We start from the raw sequence: 27,350 nt of genomic DNA on the forward strand, positions 1-27,350 counted from the left end.
CCCCAGGCCTGGCAGGCAGCCAGCATCCAGAGAAAGGGCACAGAAAAGCTGTTCTGAATGTTAAACAAGCAGAAAATGTTGGTACCAGCTTTCCTAGACCACAACCAGCAGCGAAGGGAAACCTCCTGGCTGCTTGGCCTTGAGGGTCACCTTGGAGCCTTCACCACCTGGGGGAGAACTGCAGTATGAACAGATCGGGCACTCCAGCAGGTGAGGGCCTGTTAATCAGTCCGACATTTGTCTCAGTGACACAATGTCATTTCAAAACACTTCAGACCACAATAAAAGCTATATCCTTAAAATGGCAGCTAATTGATTTTCCTGTCTTGCTCATTTAATCCGCTTTCCAGCCAAGAAAGGCAAACAGCAAGCAGGAAGGCTGTCAGGGGCACAGAATGCAGGAGCACTGAACACAGGAGCATAGAACACAGGATCACTGAACAGAGCCTCAGAGCACTTCAGCAGGGGTGCAGGCTGTGCCATGTCACACTTTATCAGGTCATTTTTTAGAGTAAGAAAGGGGAAAAAAGGGTGAAATTTGGATTATCCAACCAATGGCTCGTCCTACACCAGTGGTCTGTGGGAACACACAGAGCCCCAGTGCAATCATGGCAGCCAGGCAGTGCCCTCCTGCCCTTGCTGGTGCTGCTGAACCTGTTTCCCTAGGATTAGCCACAGGCACTCCAGATTTAAAACTGAAAAATCATCCCCCTCCCCCCCAAGAATTTTCAGCTGTGTGCTTTAGGGAAGTTCAGGGCCAGCCATGCAAGGCCAGAGCTGATGTGCTCAGAGCCCCAGGGCCCTGAGAGGGCTCTGCTGCTGGATGCACCGGTGCAGAGAACAGACGCTACAAGTGGTTGGCAGCCCTCTGTCACATACAGAACACATACAGGGACTTCAGTGCAACCTGTGTGATTTCAGCCACAGCTCCACCACCATCACCACTTGGAAGCAGTTCTGCTTGTGTTGCTGCTGCAATACCCACCTGAATAGATCAGCTCCAAAAGCATTGCAAAGGAAAAGCTATAGCAGAGTGAGACCTGCACTCTTCTTGCATAGGACAGACCCACATATCATCTGGGGTACAACAGGGCTGGTTAATAAACCCAAATGTAGTGCAGGCACAGCCATGTTGCTGCTTGGGTTTGGCCAGAGCTGACAGCAGAGGACAACCTCTGGAAGGGACAGGGCGAGATGTCCTCTTACCCTGCACAACATGAACAGTGCTCATTTCTTGTGGTATGGGGAGGGCTGCAAGGCTTTCTCCTTTCTGCCCTTGCTTCTCACAGCAAGAGGGAGCTGCACAGCTCAGAAGAACTCAAACCTGCAACGTTCCCAGCAGCTGGGACCAGCCAACACACAAGTTAGGACAGAAGCCCTTGAAGAAGCAAGGTGAGTCATTGCAGATGTGGTTCCAGAAGAGCAGCAGGGCACAGATGCCCATCAACCCAAAACCACAACCCCGGCTGGCAATGGGAACGAGCACACAGCCTCCCAAAGACAGGCACAGCTTAGGTTTGCACCTATCTCAGGCAGACAGACATCTCTGGGCACAGATGTCTAAGGATGGACAAAGCAAAGCTTTAACTGGCATTTTCAAACTCCTACAGGCTTCCTACTGTGACATGAGCAGTCCCCTCCATGTCCTTGCTCGCTCAGCCCCGTCCTGCCTCAACGTGGTGAGCACACCAAGTCCTCAGGTGCAATGCAGGCCCTAGGAAGGAAAGTGCTCTCTGGTTACATCTGTGTGAACGTAGCATTTTGCAGCTGGAACCCAGGCAGCTTTCAGTTGCCCTGTGAAGTCAGAGCCTCCTTGGGGCTGTGTTGCACTCATGGAAAAAGCCAGCACCCAACCTACCCAGCAGCAGCTTCCTTTCTCAGCCCGGGCTGTGACTCACCACAGACCGCCTTCCCCCTGGGGAACGTGCTGCCAGCTGCCAGAAAGGACCAGTCTCCTGCCCTCACCTCACCTCACCTGCACCAGGTGAGCTCCCTGCCCAGGGCAGCACTGAGCCCCTGCATGCCCTGCCCACACCCAGCCCTGGGCGAGGGAATGGTGCTGCCGCAGCATTTCAAGTACACTGAGTTTGTATTCCTGCTCTCTGCCCGTACTCCTGCAGAAGGATTTGCTGAATGCAATGTATTTCAAATGGCCTTTTCTAGAGCTCGCCAGTCCCCCACCATCTCCTCTCCCACTAATGACTACTTTGGATTGTGGCTTCTACGCTCTGCCCACTGCTTGTTGGCAGAGGAGAGAGCACTGAATCCAGGGATGCCAGAGGAATTCAAAACACGCTTTTATAACGGCTGAGAAAGACAAGGTGCTGGAGCAGCTCAGGTCAGAAACCAGAACTCGAATGTTAAGAGGAGACAGCAGCCTATGGCCCTTGGCCACATCTTTGCAGCCCTCCTCCCTCCCGCTGTCCCAGCCCCTTCCCTCCAGCTCTACTCAGCCCACTGACAGCACAGGCCCAGCAGCCTGCATGCTGCTGTACGGTGGGATTTCCAACACCAGGGAAAGAATTCAGTGTACAAGACCAAATTAGGGCATGGATTTTACAATCTTTGCTAGTGACATGCTATACGACCTTGGGTAAGTCCCTCCATCCTTCTTTAAAGATGCTAACAGAGGAGTGCCATGACACCCTAATTAGCAGCCCAAGAAGCACTCGAGATAGTTTGTCTCTCTTCCAAAATACCCAACCGCAGATGAACTGGAACAATCTTAGTTTTGAATTCTGCAAGCAACTGAGATCCAAGCTGCTCTCAGATCAGCCACTTAAACAACACAATCAAAGTTAAATGTGCCAGCTGTGCACAAAGGATTGTAATATGCTGCACAGACTGGAAAATAGCTTCAAGAACTGATGTTATTTTTCCATGGCTGGGATGCCACTGTCGAGCAGCTGCATTATAATAGTCTGCAATCAGCAAAAATTTTATCACTTTTTAGTCCTGGGGAGGAAGGCTCATTGTTATTTCTGTCCAACTTACAAAAGCAGCCTTGATTCCTGAGGCACCCTTTACCAAGAACCACTACAGCAAGAAAAACTGACAAAAAGCCTCCAATGTCCCATGCTCAGAGCCCAATTACACCAATTTCCTAAGTGAAACAAGTTGTGCACGCAGTACCTGCTCACACCACTACTCCCACTTCAACAAATAGCATTTGGCTTTCCACAAACCCAGGAAAAGCTCCTGCTGCCCACTGCCAAACACCCAATGTGGTCACTGTCAGTGCACCCAACCACTGCGCCCATCCATCGGGCCATGCAGTGCGATGGCTGCAGGGCACGGTCCCTCCCTGCAGGAGCCCTGCTGCCTCCTCTGCACAGCAGCAAGAGGGAAAGCCTTCCGACTGCATCGCTCCTAAAGGATGGAATGTCTCTCTGATATATTCTACAAATTAAATATTGACAAATAAAATTAAAATATGTACGCGCTCTGAGAAAATGACAAAAACCAGGCGGGCCTTGCAGAACAAGCTTTGCCCTTTTGGCTACAAAAACACTCTGTAAGCCCCTCCCTCCTTCTCTCTGTCCTGCAAGCATTTTACAACAGGCACAGCACACAGATGCCTCGGCAACAGCTCTGTCCTGCTCAGCATGGCAAGGGCAGCACAGGTACCCAGAAATTCGCCAGAGGTGCACGGTATTTTCAGGGACATCACACAGGACTGCTTGCATTAGAGGAGTGGCAGTGACTGAGATGACAGCAAAAATGCCAAGGATTTGGCTACTTCCACTGCTGCTGGAGCTGATCCTAGAATCAAAAATAGCTGTGAAACTCCCATTGCAGATGCTGAAAGAGAGAAAACTTTCCCCGGCTCTCAGAAAACAAATAAATCTGCAGCAAAAATCTGACTGGGGGTTTCCATTTTGCTGTGTTTCCCAGACCAAGCTGTTCTTCTCAGCTTAACCAGAAACTGTACGTGAGCTTTGGTCCAAGTTCAAAAACACAGATGGCAGCTTCTTTAGCAGCTCCCCAATTCATGTTAAAGGCTCCTTTTCTTGACACGGTATCAGCAGTCTCCATTCCAGGAAAACCCACATGGCTGCCAGTCCAGGGCAGCCATACGCAGTGATGTTGTTTCACCACATCTGAAAATACCCTCCACTGAGCTGACCGCAAGGTTGTACCAACAGTTTCACCTCTTCCTCAGAATTTCTTCCTCATTTTTCTGAACTCTCAACAATCAGCTGCTAAAGTCACCACATCTGCTCTCCCAGCCCTGAGAACAGTCTCGTATGCTTCTTAAATAAGGTTCTGAAGCAGAAAACAGATGAAACGAAACTGGCTTTTACAGCATCCAAGAGGTAGCTGCCTTTCCTACCAACTCTACCAAACCCTGTACTCACACTCCCTGATGGACAATAGGGTTCCTGCAGAACTCCATGCAGTGTCAGCCACTACCAAGAGACAGTTGCAAGCATTATCAACACAAGAGAGAAGAAAAAGCATCAACACTAAAGCCACGCCAGCAGGCCGCTTCCAGGGATGAAGTAATGTGCTAATTTGCAGCTGGACTGGAATGGCCCAGTAAATCAGACACATTGGTGGTTTTGGTTTAGTCTTCCCCACCTGAAACGCCACTGGAAGTAAGGCAGTCAAAAAGCTGATCACAGGATTGAGATTTAAAAGCACAACTTAACAGTTCCTGCAGGCCACAAGCTTTTGCTAAATCCCAAAGCATTCTCCTTCTCCCATTTCTTCCTTTTCCACTTGACAGACTTCAGAGCTTGTTTTTGCAGACCTGAAAGTTGTAGCTCCATTTAAACCCAGTGACTAACATCCTTCCTTCAGATCTCTGCCAAATGCTGTTTTTGCCAGATTTGAGGTGTCTTTGGCCTCATTTTCAGCTTAACTGGGTTGCATATTCTTCAGGACAAGTGCTCCAGAACCTATTTGCTAAAGGTGTGATGTTGCCATGTTGGCTGTTACGAAACACTCCAGTTCAGCTTTACAAACTTTTATGGTTTGTTTCCATTAGGCAATCCATTTCACTCTTATTTTTCCGTCAGAATCTTCTTAGCAGATATTAAAGAAATAAAAATTCAATACACTACATCACTGCCATTTCAGCCAGCCAGCTCAGAGGCAGGACCCAGAAAAAACTACAAAACAAAAATGTTACAGGAGAATTACTTTTTCCTATAAAGGGAGATGTGAAACCTCTTAACCACTGCAAAGCCAAGCATAGCTGAGCAACAGCCTCTCCAGCTGCTGTTTTGGAAGATGACAGTCACCTTCTGATGTTGGCTAGGCCTGGGGAAGAATACATCCCTGCACATCATAAATGTACAGCACACAAATGGGAACAGAAGCACCTGAGAGACATCTGCAGCAAGTGGGCCCTGGGAGCAGTAAGGCTGCAGGCTCACTTTAGGAAAGAGGAAAACTCCATGTTTATAAGAAAAGAATGAAGACAATAAGCACCGAGAACACCCAATCAGGGTCAAGAAATAGAAAAAGCAGAACACATACAGATATCTGGACACCAGGGCACCACACTTTTCCACCTTTAGCAGGAAGATACACCGTACACCGTTAATTCAGACTGTTACAATGCTTTTCATGCTCCTTAGAGAAAACACAGCAAACTATAGTTTTTGGTTTTTTTTTCCCTAACGTTTCACTTCAGATGTGCTGCATTATTTCAATCTTGTACAAGGGCTCAACAAACGCAAGTATCAACAAAGCACATACAGCTTTCCAAATTCCATCTACAGACACATTTCCACTTCCCAGCCTGTGCCCGTTTCCTGATCCCATGGAACACTCTTGCAGCTCAGAAGCTGACCAGACACACTCAGTAACACAGCTGCAGGGGTCACGATCTCCACGCACAAGAAGGAAGGTCTGACACCAGCACAACCCTTCCTGGCTGTCCTGGTTGCACATCAAAGTGAACTGTGCTATTTGGAAGCCACGGCTGTATTTTTTCAATGCATTTGCCACCCACGTCAAAGAAGGTTGTTTGTTTTACAAAGGATTCTGTTAATATTCTCTCTAACACAAGTCTAAGAACATCCACTGGCTTCCTAAGCAAACAAGTTCATTATGTGCTCCACTTGGGATGTAGGACTGTGTGCATCCAAACAGAGTTTTCTTCATCTTCTGACTGAACAATCTGAAGATGGTATGTCTTCCTTCCTTCTTATGAAGATTCATGTTCAGTTCAGTGTGAAGCTTCTTCTCCTCTGATGCTGTTACCCAAATTCATTTTATTCCTGTGCATTTTCTGATATACAGGTTTCCAAACAAGGTCACCATCTCCCTATAACTGATTTGGCAGCCAACTGTATCACAAAAGATTATATTCAGATACCACACAAACAAGGTCACTAGCTAAAAACTCAGCCTCTGCTCAGGCACACTGTGATCAAGTAGCTCTCCTGGAATCCGTGAAGAAAATTAAGTAAGAATTAACTAGAAGAAGCCCATCTCCTCTTACCACCTACTATTAAAAACCAGCATAACCGCAAGCAATTTGATGCACATAACTATGCATTTTAAAACCATGTACATGCAGTACATGTGACCTACTGTAAATAAATTCCATCTCAAGAATCCAACATTAGGCACGCGAGGTCCATTGTGGTGACATACAACTTCCACATAATGATTCTGAAGAGATAAATCCCAGTTTGTATCACTTATCTCTGATGTATTACTGTATCTTTTAAAAATATGTTCAACTGCACAGGTAAGTAACAGCTAGGAGTTTACAGTAACTTCTTTCCCTGTATCACTTCGTCCACATAACACTGTAACAGAGAGCTGCTGCTGCTGGAATTTATTTCTTTTTTGAATTTCACTGGTGCAATTCCAATGGTCAAACTACCTCTTCCAGAGGGACACGGCTGCTTCAGAGAACAAGGAAAATACATCTGACAGGCCGGCTAGTACTGAAAACACTAGCAGGAACAGAATTTCAGGTCACCAACTTTTATCTCTTTCCCTGCCTCTTGTGCTGGCTTGTCAAGTAGAATCCTTAGGATATTTGCAGTACTTCATAAAGAGCTCGTTCATATGAGCACAACTTCATCCTGTCTTTTAAAACAAAGCTGTTAAAGGATCAGAGGATGTTTTTATACGTGAACATCTGAAAACACAGAATTATCTGAAGAGTCACCTACTACTGGCATCTTATTGGTACTGTTAAAAGGAAGAATTCAATTACATGCAGGTGCTTCAGTCTTCTTCTCATGTTCTGTGAATATAAAATTGCCTTTTGACAAAAGAGGAATAGAGGAGAGGATACCAACTCAGGTAACCAAGGATTTGGTAAGACGGAACTCAGTGAGTAAAAATGTGCACCCTGCACAAGCTGAACTGACTGATGGGGCAGGCACTCCAGGGCACGTGCCATAGGAAAATAAATACATTCTGCAGCTATTACCATAAGCTGAGTTTGAGGGCGTGCAGACCAGAATTACAAAAATATCAGCAGTCTGCTGGTGACAGACAATTGGCGGAACTCAATGCTGCCCGCTACAGACTCCTCAGATCAGCACTTCTTAAAAATTAATAAAATGGTTTATTTTATATATACATTATGTTCCAAAAAATTTATACAGTTAAAATATCAAATTAGTGATCTGGTAACAATACTGTTCAAAATAATCTCTTTTGTATGAACATTAAAATACACGTTTTTAAAAGCGTTTCCTTTTAGTGCTTCCAAAGCACAGCGTGTGCCAAGGCCACCTGAAGAATCTCCGTCCTCCTCACAGGATGAAAGAGAACTGAAGTCGGGGACCTGGGAAGCCTCAGGTGCACTTTCATAATGTCTGCAGACAAAACAGAAGAGAGTCTGAGGTAGATTGTTTAGTGACCATCAGGTGGTAACAGTCACAGGGCTGTCTTTAGCTTTCATTAACACAATAGCAGTTTCTTTACTCTCAATCTACACTGAATCTCAAGTTTAAAGGCATGGCTAGTAGTTCTCAGGAACAAGACCCTTGTCTCTGTGGTGGCAACATGCAATATTACCAGTGCAGGTGTTTCTGGGAGGGTTTTTTTGGGGAACACATGGGATCTCTCTCCACGATGCAGACAGTGTGTGCATTTGACAGTGCCCCATTTAGTGCAACCTGCTGCCTATAGCACGTAAAATGTCTAATGACAGTGTTCAAATGAGTAAATTCTCATCACCTGCAGGAGGGGCAGCAATGGTTATTTTCTTCAGCCTGTCGAGCAAATAGCACCCTCCACAGGAAAAAAGCCACACCTTTCATAGCAAATCCTTAAGGTTATAGCCCAGCTCCTGCCGATAGAGGTTCGTAAAGTTAAAGCTCCACTGCTTCTTCTCAGACTCTGACAGTAAAATCAGTTGACTGCCAAGATGGTGACGGCAACAGCTGCATTCTCTTCCACTCTTCTGCGGCACAGCAAACTCATTCCTGGTCCGTATTCGTCTGGCTGGTAAACTATTATCTACTGTTGACATGATTAACTCTGTTGGGTAGGCTGTTGAACTCTAGTTCCTCTAGTATTCTCTCTAAGTGTTGTATTAAGACACGTTTTTTAAACCTAAGGAAGAGAAAGAAAGTAATTTACTTTTTTTTTCCCCCAAAAAAAGTAAGTTTGACAATTCCATATAATTTAGCTATGACAAATACTACTACCAGAGCCTCTCTTACCAGCACAGTAGAGCTTCCTTTATTTGAGGATTGGAATGGCAAATGTAATTTAATAAAGCCACCATTTCCAACCCCGACAAATTTGGGGTTTTTCTTTCATAACCACCATCTTTCTATTCTACATTTTCTTCAACTAATGGCCATTTACTCCAGAAAATGTAAGGGCAGACTGACAGCTAGAACAACTGTACTAATTGAAATATGTCAAAATAGGAAAAGAAGTAGCAGTACTGGAAATTTTTATATTTTATTAATATAATCAAAAGTAACAATTTATGACTGAGTCATTTTTATCCATACAAACCTTGCTGCTTCCTTGATAGCAAATTCAATGAAATACTTCTGAATTTCCATAGGTCCTTGTACCTCCTCAAGAAGAGAGAAGATTTTTTCATAATCTAAAAAAAAATAATAATAATAAAAAATTCAAATAGTTTAGAAATACATCTTTCAAATGCAGGTTCAATAACTCTCAACAGTCAAAGGAAGCAACAAACAAAGCCCAGAGTTTCAGACTTCAGCATACATGCTAGACCAAAATATCCAGCGTTAGCTTTGTGCACAAGAAAGCAGGTGATATCAATAATCTGAAGTGATATTGATTATCTGGTATCCAAATGTGTCACTGAAGAATTAGGTTCTCTTAAACAAGCAACAGCTAGAAACATCAGCCTTGGAAAAATGCAGGCTAGGTCTGACCAGTAGAGACCATCACTGTGGATGTAGCACCAGCAGTAGCAGATGATATGAGCACAGAGGTATCCCCTCCTTCACGCCTGCCTGAACACTGCAGCAAGGCATGCCACAAGTACTAATCTGCCACAATGACTGCATGTCTCAGTGAAATGCTAAGCTTTGGGAAAGCAACAGAAGATCAGAAAAAGAATTAAGAATAGTCCATCTGATTACTGGCTCTTGACAACATATTAGAAAAATACTCAGTAGTTTAAGTTGTAGAAATAACTCACTTGGATACAGACTACATTGAGGACATCCACAGTTTAAGAACTGAAAGATTATGCCTATGGTAAATCCTACAGCATACACATTAGCTGGAGTTACTGTATACATAACAAAAGCCAAGGTGCCAAGTTACTTTTCCTGACAACAATTTAGATTTTGGGGAATTATTAAACCTTACAAGAAAATAGAGAACAAATGAATGTTAGTCTTCAGTTCTTATGAGTTTACAACAGCATTCCATCATTAATTACACTCTTTCTCAAAATAATAAAACATTATTGTGCTGTTAACTGCAATATTCCCTTTCCATCAATCACATTTCAAGATGTACCAGCCCTCATAGCTACATATGCCTTTGGCCTCAATCACAAGTTCTGGCAAACCCAGAACAAAGTACACAGGGTATATATATATATATATATATATATATATATATATATACACACACACACAAGGAGCACTGCAATATAAGGGAAAGTCTAAGACAGGCATTGCTGTCTGTTAGCATTCCACTACTGAAGTATCAAGTCTCATAACATCATTGGTAACACTTACAAAAATAAAACCTGTGAAAGTTGCCTCGTAAGATACTTCTTACAACAGTTAATCTAACTTAAAGGGAAAGCAAGGTCACTTGGCACTCATCTTCACAGACACTGCTGTCAACTCACCTGCCCTCCCATTTAAGGACCTTCCTCCTTCCCCGTTCCTCTTCTGCTCATATACAAGTTATCAAAAACAATTTGAAATCTGAAGTTCTACATCTTTTCAAAATACCTTCTGACATAAAAGAAGTCTTCTCTATGCCTAGCACATTTTTATTACAGTAACAAAGAACTTACTTCTTCCAGGTTTGCGAACCTCTTTCATCACTTTAATTTTGATATCAGCATTGTTTCCCTCCAACATCATAGGTGTTATTTTAAAGGAATTTGGCACAGATTCTGAAGCTGCCTCCATCACTCGTTTTTGGTCATCTCCAGCCACGCCGTAATTTAGAGGCCCTTGAACAAGTGCATTGGTGCCCGGTTTGTGATCCAAGCCATCTTCACTTAAACAATTGAACTCATCAGGTAGAGAGTCCAAGTCATTGGGTAACATTTCATCATCTCCCATGGCAGCTGGAACAGAAGGAGCCATTTGTACAGATATGCCATCAATTTGTTTTTCCAGCAATTGACAATTTTCTGCTTTCTTCTCTCCATTACCATCTTGCACAATATTGTTAGTGGTGTCTACAAAGTAAAAAGATGCATATTATTATTGAATAATTCAGTATCAAAAGCAAAAAAGGAAGTTACTCTGCACCCCTTCTTTAAAGTACCGTGTAGAGATCAGATAGTGCTGAGTAATTCTCTTCAGAAGTTTTATCCAACAATTAAGGCAATCAAATGAAAATATCCCTTAGGATAGCTACCATCTGATGTAATTGTCACAAAGTCACCATTTTCTGAATTCCCACTGCAGTGCTATGACTTCTAAGTAAACTAAAAATCACAGGATCACAGAACTGTAGGGGGTAGAAGGGACCCCTGGAGATCACAGAGTCCAACCCCCACAGCTAACGCAGCTACAGCAGGTGGCACAGGTCAGCAACCAGATGGGTCTTGAATATCTCCAGAGAAGAAGACTCCACGACCTCCCAGGGCAGCCTGTTCCAGTGCTCCATCACTCTGACAGTAAAGAAGTTCAAGTATTCCCTCCCCTAATTCAGCAACTAAGAGTATTCTCTTGACTCTGCTGCAATAGGCATGTAAACATAACTGTATTTGTTTTTACTTTCTTTCCTGACCTCTCCTTTCCCCGCTGCAGAATACACAAATGAGAACTAAAAGCTAAAATGAAATGCTTGCTAACTCCAAACCACCTTGGCGAAAGGTTTCAGAACTTTTAAAAAATCTTTCATCAAATTATTGTTCATTCAAGACTTCATCAACTGCAAGAGTAGCCTGCTTAGCTACAACAAAAGAAATCCGATCCTAATCAACATTAAAATTAGCCTATGAATTAGCCTAGAAATCATATAGAGACTTTTTTTTTCTTAATATGAATTTTGCATAGACTTCCCACTTCAGATTTGCACTACAACTCAATATACCTTTATTTGTCGGTACCCCTTTGAGGTTCATATGTGCTGGGGATCCAGAAGCACACGGTGGTCCTTTCCCACCAACATGATTTGTTACAACTGGTGGTGACTGTGGCCTTCTCAACAGTGGTGACATGCTACGCCTTCTCTTTAGAGATGCTGGAGTATTTGGCTCTCCAGGACGCTTAATCTTATTCTGAGGCCCAGCAACAAATTCATCTGCTTCATCTATCATCATACCCTGAAAAAAATATATATATACAATATAAAACAAGTAAGAAAACACATATATTGCTTTATCAATTAGATAATTATTAACTAGATTAATTTCCTCTGCATGACAATGCATGTGGTTTTCAAATAACAACAGGGCAGATAACGAGATTCATCCTACCTTCTTATCCTGTTTGAATGGGTTGCCAAACGTATGAAGCCTTTTTGGTTGATCTGGATCAATCTCTCGAAGGGGTGAAGGCATCATTTTCAAGTATTCCTGGTAATTTCCCATTTGAGCAACAGGAACACTGTGAAGGCAGTCTGCAGCACAACAAGACATCTTAATGTAGTCTACCTTAAAACTAAGGCAATAAATCCTCATACACTTCAACTGTGAGTGTCAGTATTTAAGAAGTAGAAAAGTGGAAGACTGCAATTTCAGAAATAAGGTTTGCAAGAGTTAAGTTTAAGTGACAAAAGAATGAAAAATAAGCAAGTTCAATCTCTATTCTAACAACTGCAAATTTAGACCACCAGCACTTAACTAACAAGGGTAAAGTGAAACATGTCTCTCTCTTCATATAAAAACATGTTTACTGCAATTTATTGCATGGGAAATCTCTTCCATAACAGTTCTTTTTAAAACTCAAAGCAAGTACAATGTATTTCCTGCCAGAAGGCAAATGTTTCATTCTTTCCCTTTCAGAGTCTACAAAAAGATAATGATTGACTCAATAAAAGATGCAAGGTCCACTTCCTCCCCACATGCAGGACAGAAAATTCTACTTCAGTCAATTAAATAGTTGTGCTCTCTTCCATACTGTTAATGAGTAACAGTGGCAGCATACCTTCATCCTGCCCCACGATGTGCCTGTGTGTTTTCAGAAGGTTGGTTCTCATCCTAGTTAGCTGATCTAGAAGACTGCGACGAGGAATATCGTATGCATTCCTGAATGCCTGTGGCTTCAAATCCTAGTTTTACAATAAAACAAATAACCTTCAGTACTCATGCACAGAGGAATTTCTCTATGAATTGTAATAACATCAACTACTAAAAAAAATTATTCTAAAGCAACTTCAGATCTTCATAATCGGATACAGCAGGCTCAATTTTTTTCAAGTGTTTTCAGTTTTAGCAAAACTAATAGCAATTTATTTCTGCACCGACAACACTAGCTGTCTTCTGCAGAGATTGTCACTTCCAACACAGTAATCTTTGCTTATGACTGGGATTTTCAAATTATGTCCCAAAAGCACAGGCAAAAAACTGCATTTACTCTAGTCGCTACTTATGTCTATGATGCATTTTTCAAAATTCAGCAGAAGTACTTAATTCCTTCTTCCATTTTAAGTCCATAAAAATTACTCATTTAAAACAAAGCAACTGCTTAATCATTCAGACCACTGTGCAGTTTACCTTGTTTAAGAGTCCTATGTGGAAGCCAGCAAATTCTTTAACATTCATTTCCGCCAGTCTCAGTGGAGATTCCCCAGTGATACCTTGAAGCAGTTGCTTAAAATCCCTACTGTGTACCAAGGAGAGGCCACTGGAATGATTTTTCACTTTTATTCCAATTTCTTGTGGAACTTTCTTACCCACTGAACCTATTATCCGTTCCGACTCTATTTTTGTCTAAAATGGAATCACATCACGAGTTAAAGAATGAGCAAGCATTGCAGACTTTCAGTATAAAACATTAACAGAATAAAACTACAATTTGGTTCCCAACCACTCAACAAATGGGAGAACTCCCTACACCCAGGGATATACTGGAGGACAAATATTAGATCTGGTTTAGAATAAACTCCTACTGTGCTAGCATAGAGAAAAAAATATTTAGGCAGTTTATCTAAATTTACATGCCAGTAGGTGGTTCTGAATGTCCCTGATTTTGCTGCAAGTCTGTGACTTTCTTTTTGTGCTCCTGAAAAATCACTTTTAAAAGGGAAAAAAAAAAACCCAAAAAAACTATCTGGCAGTGAGATGCCTCAGGTTAATGCCAAGTTCTTTTTAAAACAGTATTTCAGATTTCATTTTGATAGGAACCTAATAACTAAGGTTTGTACTAGGCTTGCATCAAGATAAGGGAGAACAGTAGTTGAACCTACAGGTATTTGCTTCATGTTAAGTTTCTGAAAACATGTAACTTCTCCAATTAACAAAGTTTTCTTATTATAGCTACAGATGATTGTACTGTATTAAGCATGGTGATCTCAACCCACTTCCCCCAGATCTCATCCTCTACAGGATTTGTTTCACTGTTTATGGGAAACTCTGAATTTTAAGGACAGATGAAACACACCAGAGTTCTGGAATTGCTTGGCCCTATATAGGAGCCTATAATGCATGCAACACATTTAAACTGTTTCATGTTCTGACAATGTCTGTGAAAACCACAGTAGCCATTTCAAACCATTCCAACTCCATACTGCAGACTAATAATAGAATCTGTGTGTCATTACATTAGCAAAATAACACATTTTATGCCTAATAGATGCTCAGTCATTCAGAGGCTTTTGGAACGTATTTTGTGCATTCTTTAAGACGAAGGATCTTTTCTTTGTAATTTCTAAGGGCTGCACTGTTTTGCAACTGACTTCTAGATATTAAATTACTGTTGCAAGAACCATTCGTGCTAAGGAGGCATGGCTTTCAGATAGTTACATCCAAAAGGGCATTACTGACAAAAAGAGAAAGATCCATAAGACTATTTTTCATCAGGTGACACAACACACATACTGGATTTGACCTGAAGGAAACAGGAAGCTCAGATATAAAGTGTGAATTATGATCTTACTCGCCATGGATGGGAATGTACACTGTTTGGAATGTACACACTGCTAAGGCATCCATGGAATAAATGTGAAACTGAGAGCAAGCCTCTGACTTCAGCTCTGATGAATAATGCAAGAGCAGTCATAAATCCAATTAGTGATAATCTTTGGAATGCAAAGGTCTAGCAGACACTTAGAATGCAGCTGAGGAGGTCTCCTCACTCCCCTCCACCACTTACAGAAGGCACAGTCACTGGCTACAGAGTCACTCTGAGTTCATCCATATTTGTGGTGGAAATGCTCACCCAATCCTCGATTACAATGTATGCTGAACACCCATATGAACTCCCACAGGGATTAACTGTGTTATAATAAGATTACCACAAACTAAATAATCAACGCACTTCTAATTGCAAAGGTTTTATCAATACTACCTGTTGGCTGAGTTTTTTAAGGTAAGAGATAACACTGTAACTAAGTCCACAATCTAAATTATCTGATATCAGATTTGGAGCTCCCATCATCCTTAGGGCTTTCTTTAATGGCTATAAGGAAAACAAAATACACAATAGTAAGAGAGTAAGTCTTTAAAAAAAAATTGTATAAGATCAATTACAGGAAGCTAAGGCACATGGATTAGTGCTCTAGCTTTTCCACTTTTGGCAACTAAAATTCAAGTCTATTCAGATAACAGGTGACATGAGTTTGGTAGTCTAACTAGCTTGCAATGGACATTATGCCACATTACCAAGACACCACACGGCATGGTGCAATTTCCACAGAGGCTCAGTACCAGAATAGCCGGGATGATGCAAGTCCATATTGAGGTGCATTGTCCAAGCTACGTATAAAAGGTGACATGGTTCCTCCCACCACCCTTTATCTGGCCCAGCCAGTATCTTAGTATCAGCTTTTGAAAATCTAGCAGTTACATTAATGAACAAACAAATCTGCACTTTCCTTACCAAGTTAGAAAAATAATGCCAAATTTGGTTACAATCTGAAGTATATTAGATCAAAGTTCATTTAGTATACAGTGATCTGAAAATGCATTCAATTATATTGATATTGTTACTAATATTCAATATTACAAGAAATTTATTTATTTTAAAAACGTTTGACCTGATCTACATACCTCTGCAAAACAAAATGTTCAATAGCTAAAATTTCACTGTAATTATATCAACAAAATTACTAGGAAGAGGTATGGTGCACAGGATTCTGGTCACATAAGCCATTATTATACCCAGGAGCACAAAATGAGAAAAGTTACATACCAGTATGTAGTAAGGAGGCATTGTTTTTAAGTAGTTGTCAAAAGCCTGTCTCCACTTCAGATTTGGCTTAAGTTTGTGAACTTTAAACAAGTCATCTGCAAGAAGGAAAACAACAAAAGAAGGTTTGGTTTATATAGTCCCAGACCACTTGCATTATCACAGATTCAACTGCCAAGTTCTCCCCCACCCAGCTTTTCTTCTCCCTCCTCCCATCTCCCAATGGGCCTTCCTCACAGAAACTGTTCTTAACCTTAGGTATGAAGGATTTTGGAACCTCCAGTCCTAGCTTTGGTAGACAGTCCAGAACAATTTCTCATTACAGACAAACAAGGTATGCCAGACTTAAAATATTGTGCACAACTACTGGTACGTGCAACTGATTCACCTGGTGAGTTTCACCTCCCTTCTCTCTCTCTTGCATCATCAGGGACTCCCTGTTTCTGATTAAACCAAACCCCTGTAAGAGAAGGGGGAGTGGAGTACCTTCAGCACCACTGCCAGCTCATGCCAGGTCAGCAAACTCTGCCACAGATGTAGATGAGAGAGCCTAATAAGCTAAAAAACTGCTGCCCTTTGAGAGAGGGGCAACTAGATGGATTATTTCCTTTGGACACCGTGTTACAAATACCTTGCTTGCACTAGAGATGTGCATGCTGTGTTTAAAGATCACTGACCTAAGGCATGTAGCCATTTGCTGCACATGCCATAAATTTTAACAGCAATCTCTAAACAGAGGTGAACACAGCATCCTGCAATTAATCATGTGAAATCGTAGATTACCAACTGAGATCAAGTTTCTCTTTAGTAGGGTCGTAACATTGGCAAAGTGAGCCTAGTCGAAGTAAAGACAGGACTAGAGAAAGGGATGTCCAAAAATTAACTGGAGAGAGCTGCAGGTGACAGAATTGCACGGAGAAGGGTGTGAAAAAGACAGATGCAGCAAGGAAATTGTTTTCTCCAGATGGAGCTTTCAGGAAAACGTATTTGGAGAAGAAAATGTGACTCGTATAGTATTCTGCACAAATGGAACAGATGTTAAGATACAATTTTCCAACTTCGCATAGTCAAACCACACTTAATTACAGGGATTTTCTAATCTAAATGAATTTTGTACTGCGTATCAGAAACACTCTACAGATGTTCTAGCTGTTCTCTTTCCAGGCCTGAAGAAAGGGGGTGGAGTTTGATAGGCTAAATTAGAACTCTGTTTAAAATCCCAATGTACCACATGCTTAGTACCATTATCCTAAGGAACCTGTGATAGTATCACAACATATGGCAAAAACAAAACAATATCCATCCGTGTCTTATAAACCCATTAGCTCTTTATGGCAGAAGTTAGCTATACCTCTCTCCCAAAACTGAAAATGAAAAACATTAGAAATCCTGTAAAGTGTTCAGTGTTATAGCACGTTCTAATATTTTAAAGCCTATGAGTTGGTTATAACAGCTTTAACCTTAAACTCCTTATCAGTGCTTTACTACTGTCCCATGTCTTCCTCTGTGCAGGTAGTTCCAGTATATAATCCCTGAAGTTTGACAGCACAGCCACTCTCAAACAGTAGAGATATTCATAATATGCTCTGGTTCAACTACATACAATCTTTGCTGAGTAAGTTCTCAAATCTAAGCAGAGCTTCAGCAAAGACTTGTCTTATCTGCAGTGAGAGCCTCCCCCACAGCATGAGCTTCCTCTAAAAGGAAGAAAGTCACAGCAGTAAACTTGGCCACAAGTTTCAAGGAGACCACCAGTATCTTACCTGCCTCTATTGCAAGAGTTTGAGACATGCACTGTCAGCAGATTACAACACAGGCACTCAAAATGTACTATTTCCACTGTGCACCAGGCTGCACCCAATCATTTACATTAATAAGGAAACAACAACTCAGCTAACTATCTCCCACAGATCAAATCCAGATCCTTCCGATAATATTTTATAATATTATAATGATTGCAATAATAATATTAAATATTATTGTAAATTCTTAATAATATTTTCATAAAGCAGTTTTAATCCAACCTACTGATTTTCAGATACTACTTCGTATCAAAATAAAGTTCTTTTAACTTATCCTAAGCTCAGAGAAAGCCAAAAGCAGTGGATCTTTGGGAAGATGGCATTTAGTAACCACTAGGAAAGGACCACAAGCTGTAACAATTCCAAGAGAATAGGTACAACTACATACACATCAGTTAACATAAGTCGTGCTCCAAAAGTCCTTTATCCACTCTACACCAATACAGAGAACCACCAAAGCAAGACAAAGAAGATACCGATATACACCTTTTATATCCTGTGCCACATAAGGGTGCTTGATGCACTTTCAAACTCAGTGAATAGTTCAAGATCAAAGACAGAGAGTGAAAGACAGAGAAAATGGTCAACAAGCATTCAATTTTAGTAGTTCAGCTGGAACCTAATTACCAGAGCAGTTCATTTGACAACAGTCCAGTCGTGACAGCTCACACCACAGAACCCAAAGTAAAAACATCACCACCCACATTACATTCCACCTGGACAAGTACAGCACCACTCTCTGTTGAATCTCTGAGCTTTCTGATGTTTCTGCAGCCCTCCATGGGCAGACATGACCTCCCACTAACACAAGTGAGATCAGTCACAAAACACCTTGGGCAACACAGCACCTCACCTCTGCTTAGATCCGTGTCTATTCCCTCACTTCACTTTATGAATTTGGCAATCAAAATCAATCTTTCAACAGGAAATTTCTGTAACCTGCAAGCCAAACACACTCAGCACTGAAGTACCTCAGCATCTTTCTGTGAAACATTCTGTCTTCTGAAGTGTTCCTCAGGCTGAACATACTAAAAACCCAATCTTGCAGAAACAGACATAAATAACCAAACCTACAGAATGTGATACTATTTAGATCCTTCCATCACGGACAACTATAAGCATAAATTCCACCATGCCTTAGAGACCAAGGATAAACAACATCCTGGAACAAGATCTGAAGGTAACTTAACAAGCAGGGAAATTCTTCTGGCATCACTGATGACTTTTCAGTGAGTGGACCAACAGCAGTAATTCAGCAGCCACCAGCGTACAGAGAACACTACATTAATCTTGAAACATCCTGCTTCCACACTGTGGGACAGCTGCTAGGCTACAAGGATCATTACCATCAAATTCACCTTATCAACAAGCACAGATTTCTCTTCTTTTTCATTAAGATCAATTAGGAAAAAGCACGGCTAAGTTGTTTTCCAGAACCGAATGCAACAATCTTGTGCAAGATGGTAAGAATCAAACCTGTGTTAACTTTTCCACTGTTATTTTGTATCATTAAACGTACCCACAAAAACAGAATTGAAATATCCTATATCTGTAACTAAAATGCTTAGTAACAAACTTTATTTTAACAAACTTTGCCATTACCCTTATGCCAAAACCCCAGCAGTCACAATTGGTATGGCAGTTACTCACACAGCACCTTTTCATATCATCTCTCTTGTAGAAAGGAAGTTCATTGTGAGAGTGAAAAACATTGGTCCTTTGGGCAGGGAAGAACTGTAGGCTGTTTCACTGCTCTATTCTTTCTTACAGCTCTAAACAGCATCAGGGAATTCCCTCTTCCCAACACCCATAACACTGCATCTGATCTTCCAGAAAAAATAAAAAATGAGCTGCTACTAGAGCAACTGAAAAACCTGGATACACCATACCCTAAATGAGGGAAAAGAATGGAGGTTGAAGCTTACTCCAGGTTAAGGAAGAGGCTACGTGTCTAGGAGGTGAACAGCATCAAACATGCACTGGAAGCAGGTAGCTCTCCTCCTCTGCTGGAGAGAAAAAAAGGGAGAGGGGGTATGAAAATCCTCTCCTCCCAAATTTAATATTAAAGAGTTTGCAACATTCTCTACTCTCCAATCTCCGTTACTTTATAACGTCTCAAGCTAAGGCAGAACACTAACCACTTTTTAATTATTTTTTCTTATTCTCAAGTAGCTGCATCAGCAGTCCAATGTAAGCGTATTACCTACCTAACAATGGAAGCAAAACAGGATAGTTGTAAGGCATCACAAAGAGGTTTACACAGGTTAAAGTAGTGCTTGCTTTTAAATACCCAAACGGATGGCCAAGCTCACTGTATTTTCCACTGCCGCTCACAAATACCTGAAGAAAAAGAAAAGATAGCACTGTATTACAGGACCACAAAGAATACAAACCACACAGTATTTAAAGAAGTCTGAATTCAACTGCAGTAAGACAACAATTATCAAGAACCAAGGCAAGTTTAAGGTGGCACACATCAGGACAAGCATGCACTTACATCTCCAGCTACAAAACGCAGACATGCAACATTTAGTGTACACCAGCCAGTATGGAAATGCTCTTCAAGGTATAAAATTTAAACAGGAAGTTATTTAAAACAGGTGAAGGGATCATTATTAAAGACACATTAAAAAACAACACACTTGAAATGACTTTGACTCATAGAAAAGCATGACTACAATTTACAACACTGATAAAAAGAAACCTGGAACTTTTTATATTAATGTAGCAAGCCCAAACAAACACGAATATTCAATATTCAACTTTCAATTATGTCATATTCCCATTTTCTTAATGTTGACTTCTTTAGAGTATACATGAATATTAACCTTGAAAAAGCAATACTTGCAAAAATATTTTTTAAAGGATAAAGATGGTACATATTGGGACACTCAAAATAATCCACAAAGCAAGACTAATTTGCCTAAGAAAAACTTAATCTTGCAGTTCCAAAGGAAATTTTTTTCTCAATTTCTTTTCCAGGAACTTTACTGGGAGTGGAGGTGGCCTAAGGGATGGGGTTCCCTCTACAGTTCCTTCAACAAGCCCATTTCCCAAGTACAGATGGGTCTGCTGATCAGGCAGAAGAAAAAGCAGGTTTTGAAAAATAGCAGAAAGGTTTTAGTAAAAAGATTGTGTGGATGACTTTGGCTTTAACCCCCACATTTGAAATAAGTTTGTTAAAATTAATTTCAAATTTCTTTAATTAAAAGCAATTTCCAAAATGTTGTACTTTAAGTGAAGTTGTAATGTGTTTTAGGGGAGCAAAAGCAGAACAAAGACACTTCCAGTCCCACCCTTCCAGCTAAGATAATACGCTCATCAAGCTCCTCTTGGATCTATTCAGATAGCCCTTACAAGAACACAGTTTAGAAGAGAATTACAAGCCTTACTGTCTAGAGAATGCAGGAACAAATCACTTATACAAATCACAAATGATTTCAGCAACAGAACTTTGGCCTTTTCAAGGCCAATCTAGTTAAAATCAACTGCTTCCATTTAACTCCCACCAGTAGTTTCAATTACTTAGTGGAAATCATTACCTAATCAACATCTGAAACTACAATGGAAACTAGCACTAGGTTTTCCCAAAAGCAAATGGAAGCCTACAGAGAATTTCAATATAGCCAAGAATGGAGCTTGAGGGACACAGTTCTCAGCAAAATGAAAGGGACCTAGAAACAGAATTAAATGAGATTAGAAAACCTGTAGAGGGAACACTCACTCTAGCTTTTCATAATTCATTAGAAAGAAGGTAACAGAAACCTTGACATGCTTCTTTCAATCAAGTGCAGTCTGACACCAGGCCCCAAAACCTTCAGGCCTACAAAAACTAAGGCACAGTCACTTTAGGGTACTCATTATGTTTCTAGAATCAAACAAAGGGCAAATACCTGCCAGCAGGTATGGGGAGACTTTCGTTCCAAGATGTACTGCGTTAGGGGTGAAGGTTCAAGCTCATACTTGTCAAAAGGAAGCTTGTCTATTACCATTGGCTCACAATCAACGCAGGAGAACCTCACAACAGGGTGAGCTGTGCGTGGAGGCTAAAAGGAAGGGGAGAAATATAACATATCTGTTATCTGGTATTTACAGTTAAAAGAAAATTAACTCTTTGGGAAAGAAAAGATTCATAAGTATACATTCCACTATCCTTTAAGCTTGAACACTCCATCTCCAGTTTCCTTCAAAAAGGAGACATGCTCCTACAACAGAGTATTAAGTATTTCTCTAGTTTAAACACGCAGACATTGCTCCCCAACAAGAGAAAAATATGGTTAACATTCAACTATTTATCTTGATACTTAAAAGTCTCCATGCTGTTCAACCCCTATCACAGTTACATTTAAAGAAAACTTCCAATTTCCAGCTTGCTGTTCTCACGGAATTACAGGTTATAAACGACTCACTTTGCAAACAATATTCTCAAGATATTCCCTGCTGAGTTTGATTTTTTTTCCTCTTGAGTCATGGGTGTTGGGGAGGAAACAGTACTGAGACCACTTGCAAAGTGTAAAAACAGAACATGCCTCACAAGAGAGGCTAGTAAGGCATGCCAAATGCATGATCGTTCTAGTGAGAAAGGGCAAAGTTAATGCTGTTTCTATCTTATTTTCTGAATGGGTAGGCTTTTCTATTTCAGTTTTAATTCTTTCTGGTAGGGAAAGAAGAGGCCGTACATGAAGTACTGCTAAGCAAAGAAAAAAAAGGTCAATCTATCCTCATCAACAATAAATACTCCCTGTTCCACCCAAAATGCATTTTTTATAACGCTGTCAACTAAAAGTTGTGGTGTATAATGTAATTTGTAGATCAATTCTATAATCTTTTCAAAGCTTTACCAGAGTATCCAACTATATATAGAAGTAAAACTTTCAGATAGAATTATCTCCATGATATTGTTCTGTGTTAAAAATAATTTTAACAACCCTTACAAAGTGAAGTCAGATCATACTAGTAAACAGAGAATGTAAAAAAAAAATGGTATTCATTTTCAATCCGTTTAATTAGGTGCAGAATCCTTGTTTTCAGTTCTTATTGACTTACCAGTGTTGGTGAATTCTGATCAGGCCAAAAAGATTCTGGGATTGGCCAATGCCCAACAGGAACACCAGTTTTGGGGTTAGGCCGTACATAAATGAGTTTATGACAACTATGCCACGGTTGAGAAGCAAATGAATTGATGGGCCTGGATGAATCAACAAGTCCATCTAAAATTTAAACAAAGCAAAATAACAACAAAAAAAGAAAATAAAAAGCTACATGGCATGCATTTGTCTCCCAGCAAAATTTCTGTATTAGTAACCAATAAGGTGCTTCATCACAACTCTTTCAAAGACACAGATCTTTACATCAGTGGTTGAAAAAAGCTACATTAAGTGTAAAACAACATAATCTGAGAAAAAATTGGTAACATTTGTCCATCTACCCTTCCACGCCAGTGGCATAACAATTAGACAATTAGTGCAGCAGGGTACTTTCTTATTATGAAAAATGCTATTTGTTTAAGATCAATACTTGGACATACATCTGATAAGCAATAGCAAGTCTTTCATTTTAGTTCTGCTGCACCTGTAAAGACAGACAGTTTGCATTTACAGTCTTTCTCCATGGGATGCAAAGCTCACTGACTGATGTCGCCGCTCATGGAAACTGAAAGTGGAGAAAAGTTTCATGGAAAAGTCAAATGCATCCGGCAGGAGCAGCTTTTGTCACATTCTTCATTAGTAAGCAGTCACAGAACACTTCATCTCCACCGCTTGCTGGAAAAAGCAGTGTTATCTGCCAGTCTGCTGTAGCATACTAGCACAGAGCTCCCTCCACTCTGATTGCAAAGAGCTTTGTAGCAGCACAGCATCTCAGAACAGTTTTCCACACTGCTCTTCAATTCATATGGCACAAAAGAGATCACCTTAAAGAATCTCAGGATTATTTTAGTTTACTAAACTGACCTGCTTTAGACAGCTGGCCAATAATACCGTGCCTTTCAGTTAGCCATCAGTTTTTTGCTCCTCTGCACTATATACACAGTGACCCTACAGCTTTGATAAACAAGAAATTTCTCTCTAGTTGAGGACTTCCTCAATTTATGTAAAGGCAGAAGTTCTCAGTATCTTCATGCATATGTATTCACAGTACATCACCACTTAAAATGTGACAAAAGGAAAAAAACCAATTTCACCAGCTGTTTTGCCAGAGGAGAGCATTGTGGCCAGCAGAGACCCAAGAATCTGCTGAGGTGCTGTCCTGCATGGCCCTACAGGAAAAGCCTTGAGCATACTTCCAATCAAATGATATTTATTAAGCAAAAGGAGAAAAAAAATGTATAAAGCAAGAAAAAAGTGATTAAAAACAAGTAATGAAAACAAAGTTAAAAACAGGCTATGCTGGGATGCTCAGGGGATCCTAAAAGCTATTATGCTTCTGACATTCCAGCAACACCCTTATTTTCTAAATACAAACTGGTCACAGCTCTCTCCTTTCCAGCCATGAATTCTGCAAAGCTGAAAGCCTGTTCCATGTTAAGAATGCATTTTCCTATTTGGTTGTGCACTTCACTTGCAGCTTGCAGATCAATTCCTTGTTCTTAGCACAGACTTTTTCACTTGCAGCAAGGAACATTCAAGAGTTTGTGATCAGTTAACAGAATGACTCAAATACTCCTGAATTTATTTCATTTATACACAAATTTTGACAGCACTAATTCGAACTTTAGCACTTTCATTAAATACTCACTTCCCTCTGTTGCTTCCTTCAGCCTCCAAAGGAAGAGGTGAAGAAAGTGACAGGAGAGCTGGCAAGCAGGAAGGCTATCCATTCAAATCCATACAAACATACAGCACTTTTTCAACTCACCAAGGACCAAACTGTTACTGGGACCAATATAGCAAACAAGGCTAAACAAACACAACTCAAAAGTTACAAAAAGTACATCCGTTGTGATCTGGAGTATTTAAAGAGCAACCAGAGCTCGCTCACTGAAAATTTATAGTTTAATCACTTTTTTTTGATTATATTAGGCCTCTGATAAATCCTGTACACAATGGTGAAAAGTTAGTAGGAAGAAAACTGAAGACACTTAAGGACATTTGCATGCACATAGAACACTTTTTAAAAAACTTAAGTAGAAAGAACGGTTACTGTACCTTCTCCAATAGGAGCTGGATCTGGTCCTGACTTTTCAAAGTTAATAACAACTCCACTTTGGACTTTTTGAACTAGAGATTCTAAACACTGGTTCAACATTCTTTGTGTCCGAACACAGTAAGAACGACCTACACAAGAAAACATTAAGATTACTAAAGCTTTCCTATTCTCCTTGTGTAAATTAAGGAAGATATTTTGTTATATGAAGTCACACTGCCAAGGCTTTTAGCTTAATCAAAAATAACAGCAGCAAGCTTAATAGAAATTGTTGCAAAATGCTTTACAAGCGCAATAAAATCAAAGGAAAAAAAAACAGCTCAGATTTTTCTTCTTCATAAGAAAAGCCATTAAGGCTAAATCAGCCTGGACTAAGACCAAGTTTATAAAGGCCCTCAACAAATTCTGATTTCACAAAGTCTGCATAATCCATCTGCTTTTGTCTATCCAAATCTAACCAACACCAACACAAACCCGAACCTCCCCTCCCATGCAAGAGGGAAATTTTTTCAAGAACCAATTTAACAAAAATTCTGAAGAAGATCTTGAAGACCAAAGTCCAGAATTAATTATTTTAAGATTCAATATTAGCTTATTAGCCATTCAGCAGAATTAATATCCATTAAGTAATACCTCTTCCTCTCAACTCAATATTTATGCTTGTAAATAACAACCAACCCCTGGAAGGACAATCTAAGAAATCTTCAATCCTTCCTACACTGATGCACTGAGAAAACACTGCCACATCCAGTACATCTGAAACTGGAACGTGACTTTAAAGAAAGTTCTCCCATGCTACAGAAAACTAAGCTCAAAAAGCACCACAAAGACTCAGGCAGACACTGAGTAATTCTGAGTGAGAGAAAAGCTAATGCAAAAATGAATCAAATACATGTTTTAAGGCAAATGCCAAATGCAAATCAAAATAATATCCAGGTACCTCCTGTAACTTCGCACATCTGTGTGATAGCAGATTCATCAGTAGGCACACTCCCAAGCTGCTCTGGTTCAACAGATGCAGCTCCTGGCAAACGCAGCACTAGAGCAAACAGTCTTTGATCCCAACGAAATGGTTCTTTGGTTAGTTCACTTCCAGGCAAAGGAGAATTCAAAGGAAGATGAAGCTGGTAAAGAAAGATTTAAGAAAGTTTTCAATATTTGACAAGGCATCTGAAAACATAATACCTTTTTCTCTGTAAAGGCCCCCATTTCTCTTCTATCCTCTAGTTTATCTGAAGTTACAGTCTGGAAATCTACACGGGCTATAAAATTAAGGGCTGAGCAATGACAGCATATCCAGCTTCCTTGCTATGTAGAACAGGCTGATGAAACAGAAGTACTTTTTGCAGGAAAAAAAGCACAATAAATATTCACCTTAACATAGCACCAACTTGTAAGATCATAACTCAAAAGAATTTCATGTCAGTTTACCTCCTCCTGAACTCCAGCCGTATTCGTCAGCTTGTTTCCATCTGTGATGGTAATCAAAATAGATGGCTCCAGAAAAAATGGATTCCTTCCCTAGAAACAAAAGCACAGGACATTCAGTTGTAGACTAATATTTTTGTCATCATGAAACAAGCAATAAGATGAACAATTTATCAAACCAGAAGTTCTCTTTCAGCAGGCATGGAGCCATGCAGAGCTACTTATGAAGTGCATGTGCACAGACACTCACTGAACACATTTTTAGAATTACTCGTCTTTTTCTTCCAGTAATAACTTCAAATTTTTCTATTCCACAAAAGCATGATAAAAATTTATAATAACTCAGTGAAGTCATCATTGCACGATGACAGTGGAACAAAAACTGAAGCCATATTTTTAACTGAATCTTCCAAATGTGAGAAAGGAGAAAGAATGTTAACTACAGATAAAATAAAACTGAAAATAAAATTTGCTGCCATCCAGTGTACAATGCAGCTACTGTCCACTACAGATTGAGTTACTTATACTGCTACTTTGAAGTTCAGCAAGAAAAAAAAATGGTATGATCATGGTATCTCATGGTATGATCAGAACATGCAATAAGAAAGAAAATCAAACCTGTCAAGTTTTAACATACAATTATCCAATAGAAATTGAAAAATAGGGAAAAAAAATCCAAAAAGATATACTTAAACCATCAAAATCCCTCCCTTAGTATAATTTAGAAACACACAGAGAAAGAGGAAGACTAGAGACAGATTTATTACCTGTCCATAGTTGTCTATTCCAGACACTAATCTATTGAGATTTAACAAGTCAAAAGATGATCTGAGTGCCTGACCAAGGGTTGTCAGTCCTGACGCCTGCAGATTTTTGAGTTCATTCATAAACGTTGCATGATTTTCCTTCCATCCAGCCTGTTAGATAAAACAACAAAGAGAAGTTTTTCAAGTTTGGGTTTTGCAACAAGCTTTAATCAACTGCAAGTTGTCATTAATCCTCCTTCCTAACAAAA

The 27,350-nt window shown here is 40.3% G+C and overlaps 1 protein-coding gene across 5 annotated transcripts in view; it reads right to left on the reverse strand.

Annotated features, from left to right (window-relative positions):
- Positions 1-7,521: 7,521 nt before the first annotated feature.
- LOC116229635 (integrator complex subunit 6-like) overlaps positions 7,522-27,350 on the reverse strand; it is a 33,126-nt gene continuing 13,297 nt past the window's right edge. For 2 of the 5 annotated variants that reach the window (XM_090150332.1, XM_031594241.2), the window contains 16 exons: positions 27,103-27,252; positions 26,339-26,428; positions 25,848-26,031; positions 24,910-25,038; positions 22,811-22,974; positions 21,658-21,810; positions 19,972-20,104; positions 15,966-16,060; positions 15,123-15,233; positions 13,331-13,546; positions 12,762-12,885; positions 12,092-12,234; positions 11,707-11,938; positions 10,451-10,843; positions 8,950-9,043; positions 7,522-8,535 (listed from right to left, as the gene is read on the reverse strand). In XM_090150332.1, coding sequence (XP_090006458.1) covers positions 8,436-8,535; positions 8,950-9,043; positions 10,451-10,843; positions 11,707-11,938; positions 12,092-12,234; positions 12,762-12,885; positions 13,331-13,546; positions 15,123-15,233; positions 15,966-16,060; positions 19,972-20,104; positions 21,658-21,810; positions 22,811-22,974; positions 24,910-25,038; positions 25,848-26,031; positions 26,339-26,428; positions 27,103-27,252 — 2,511 coding nt within the window. In that variant the 3' untranslated portion in view covers positions 7,522-8,435. The remainder of the gene's footprint in view (positions 8,536-8,949; positions 9,044-10,450; positions 10,844-11,706; positions 11,939-12,091; positions 12,235-12,761; positions 12,886-13,330; positions 13,547-15,122; positions 15,234-15,965; positions 16,061-19,971; positions 20,105-21,657; positions 21,811-22,810; positions 22,975-24,909; positions 25,039-25,847; positions 26,032-26,338; positions 26,429-27,102; positions 27,253-27,350) is intronic. The other 3 variants (XR_004167051.2, XR_004167050.2, XM_031594242.2) reach the window with 3 other exon arrangements.

This window comes from Phasianus colchicus, chromosome 14 (genome assembly GCF_987193195.1).
Source record: "Phasianus colchicus chromosome 14, bPhaCol1.hap1.1, whole genome shotgun sequence".
Taxonomy (NCBI): Eukaryota; Metazoa; Chordata; class Aves; order Galliformes; family Phasianidae; genus Phasianus; species Phasianus colchicus.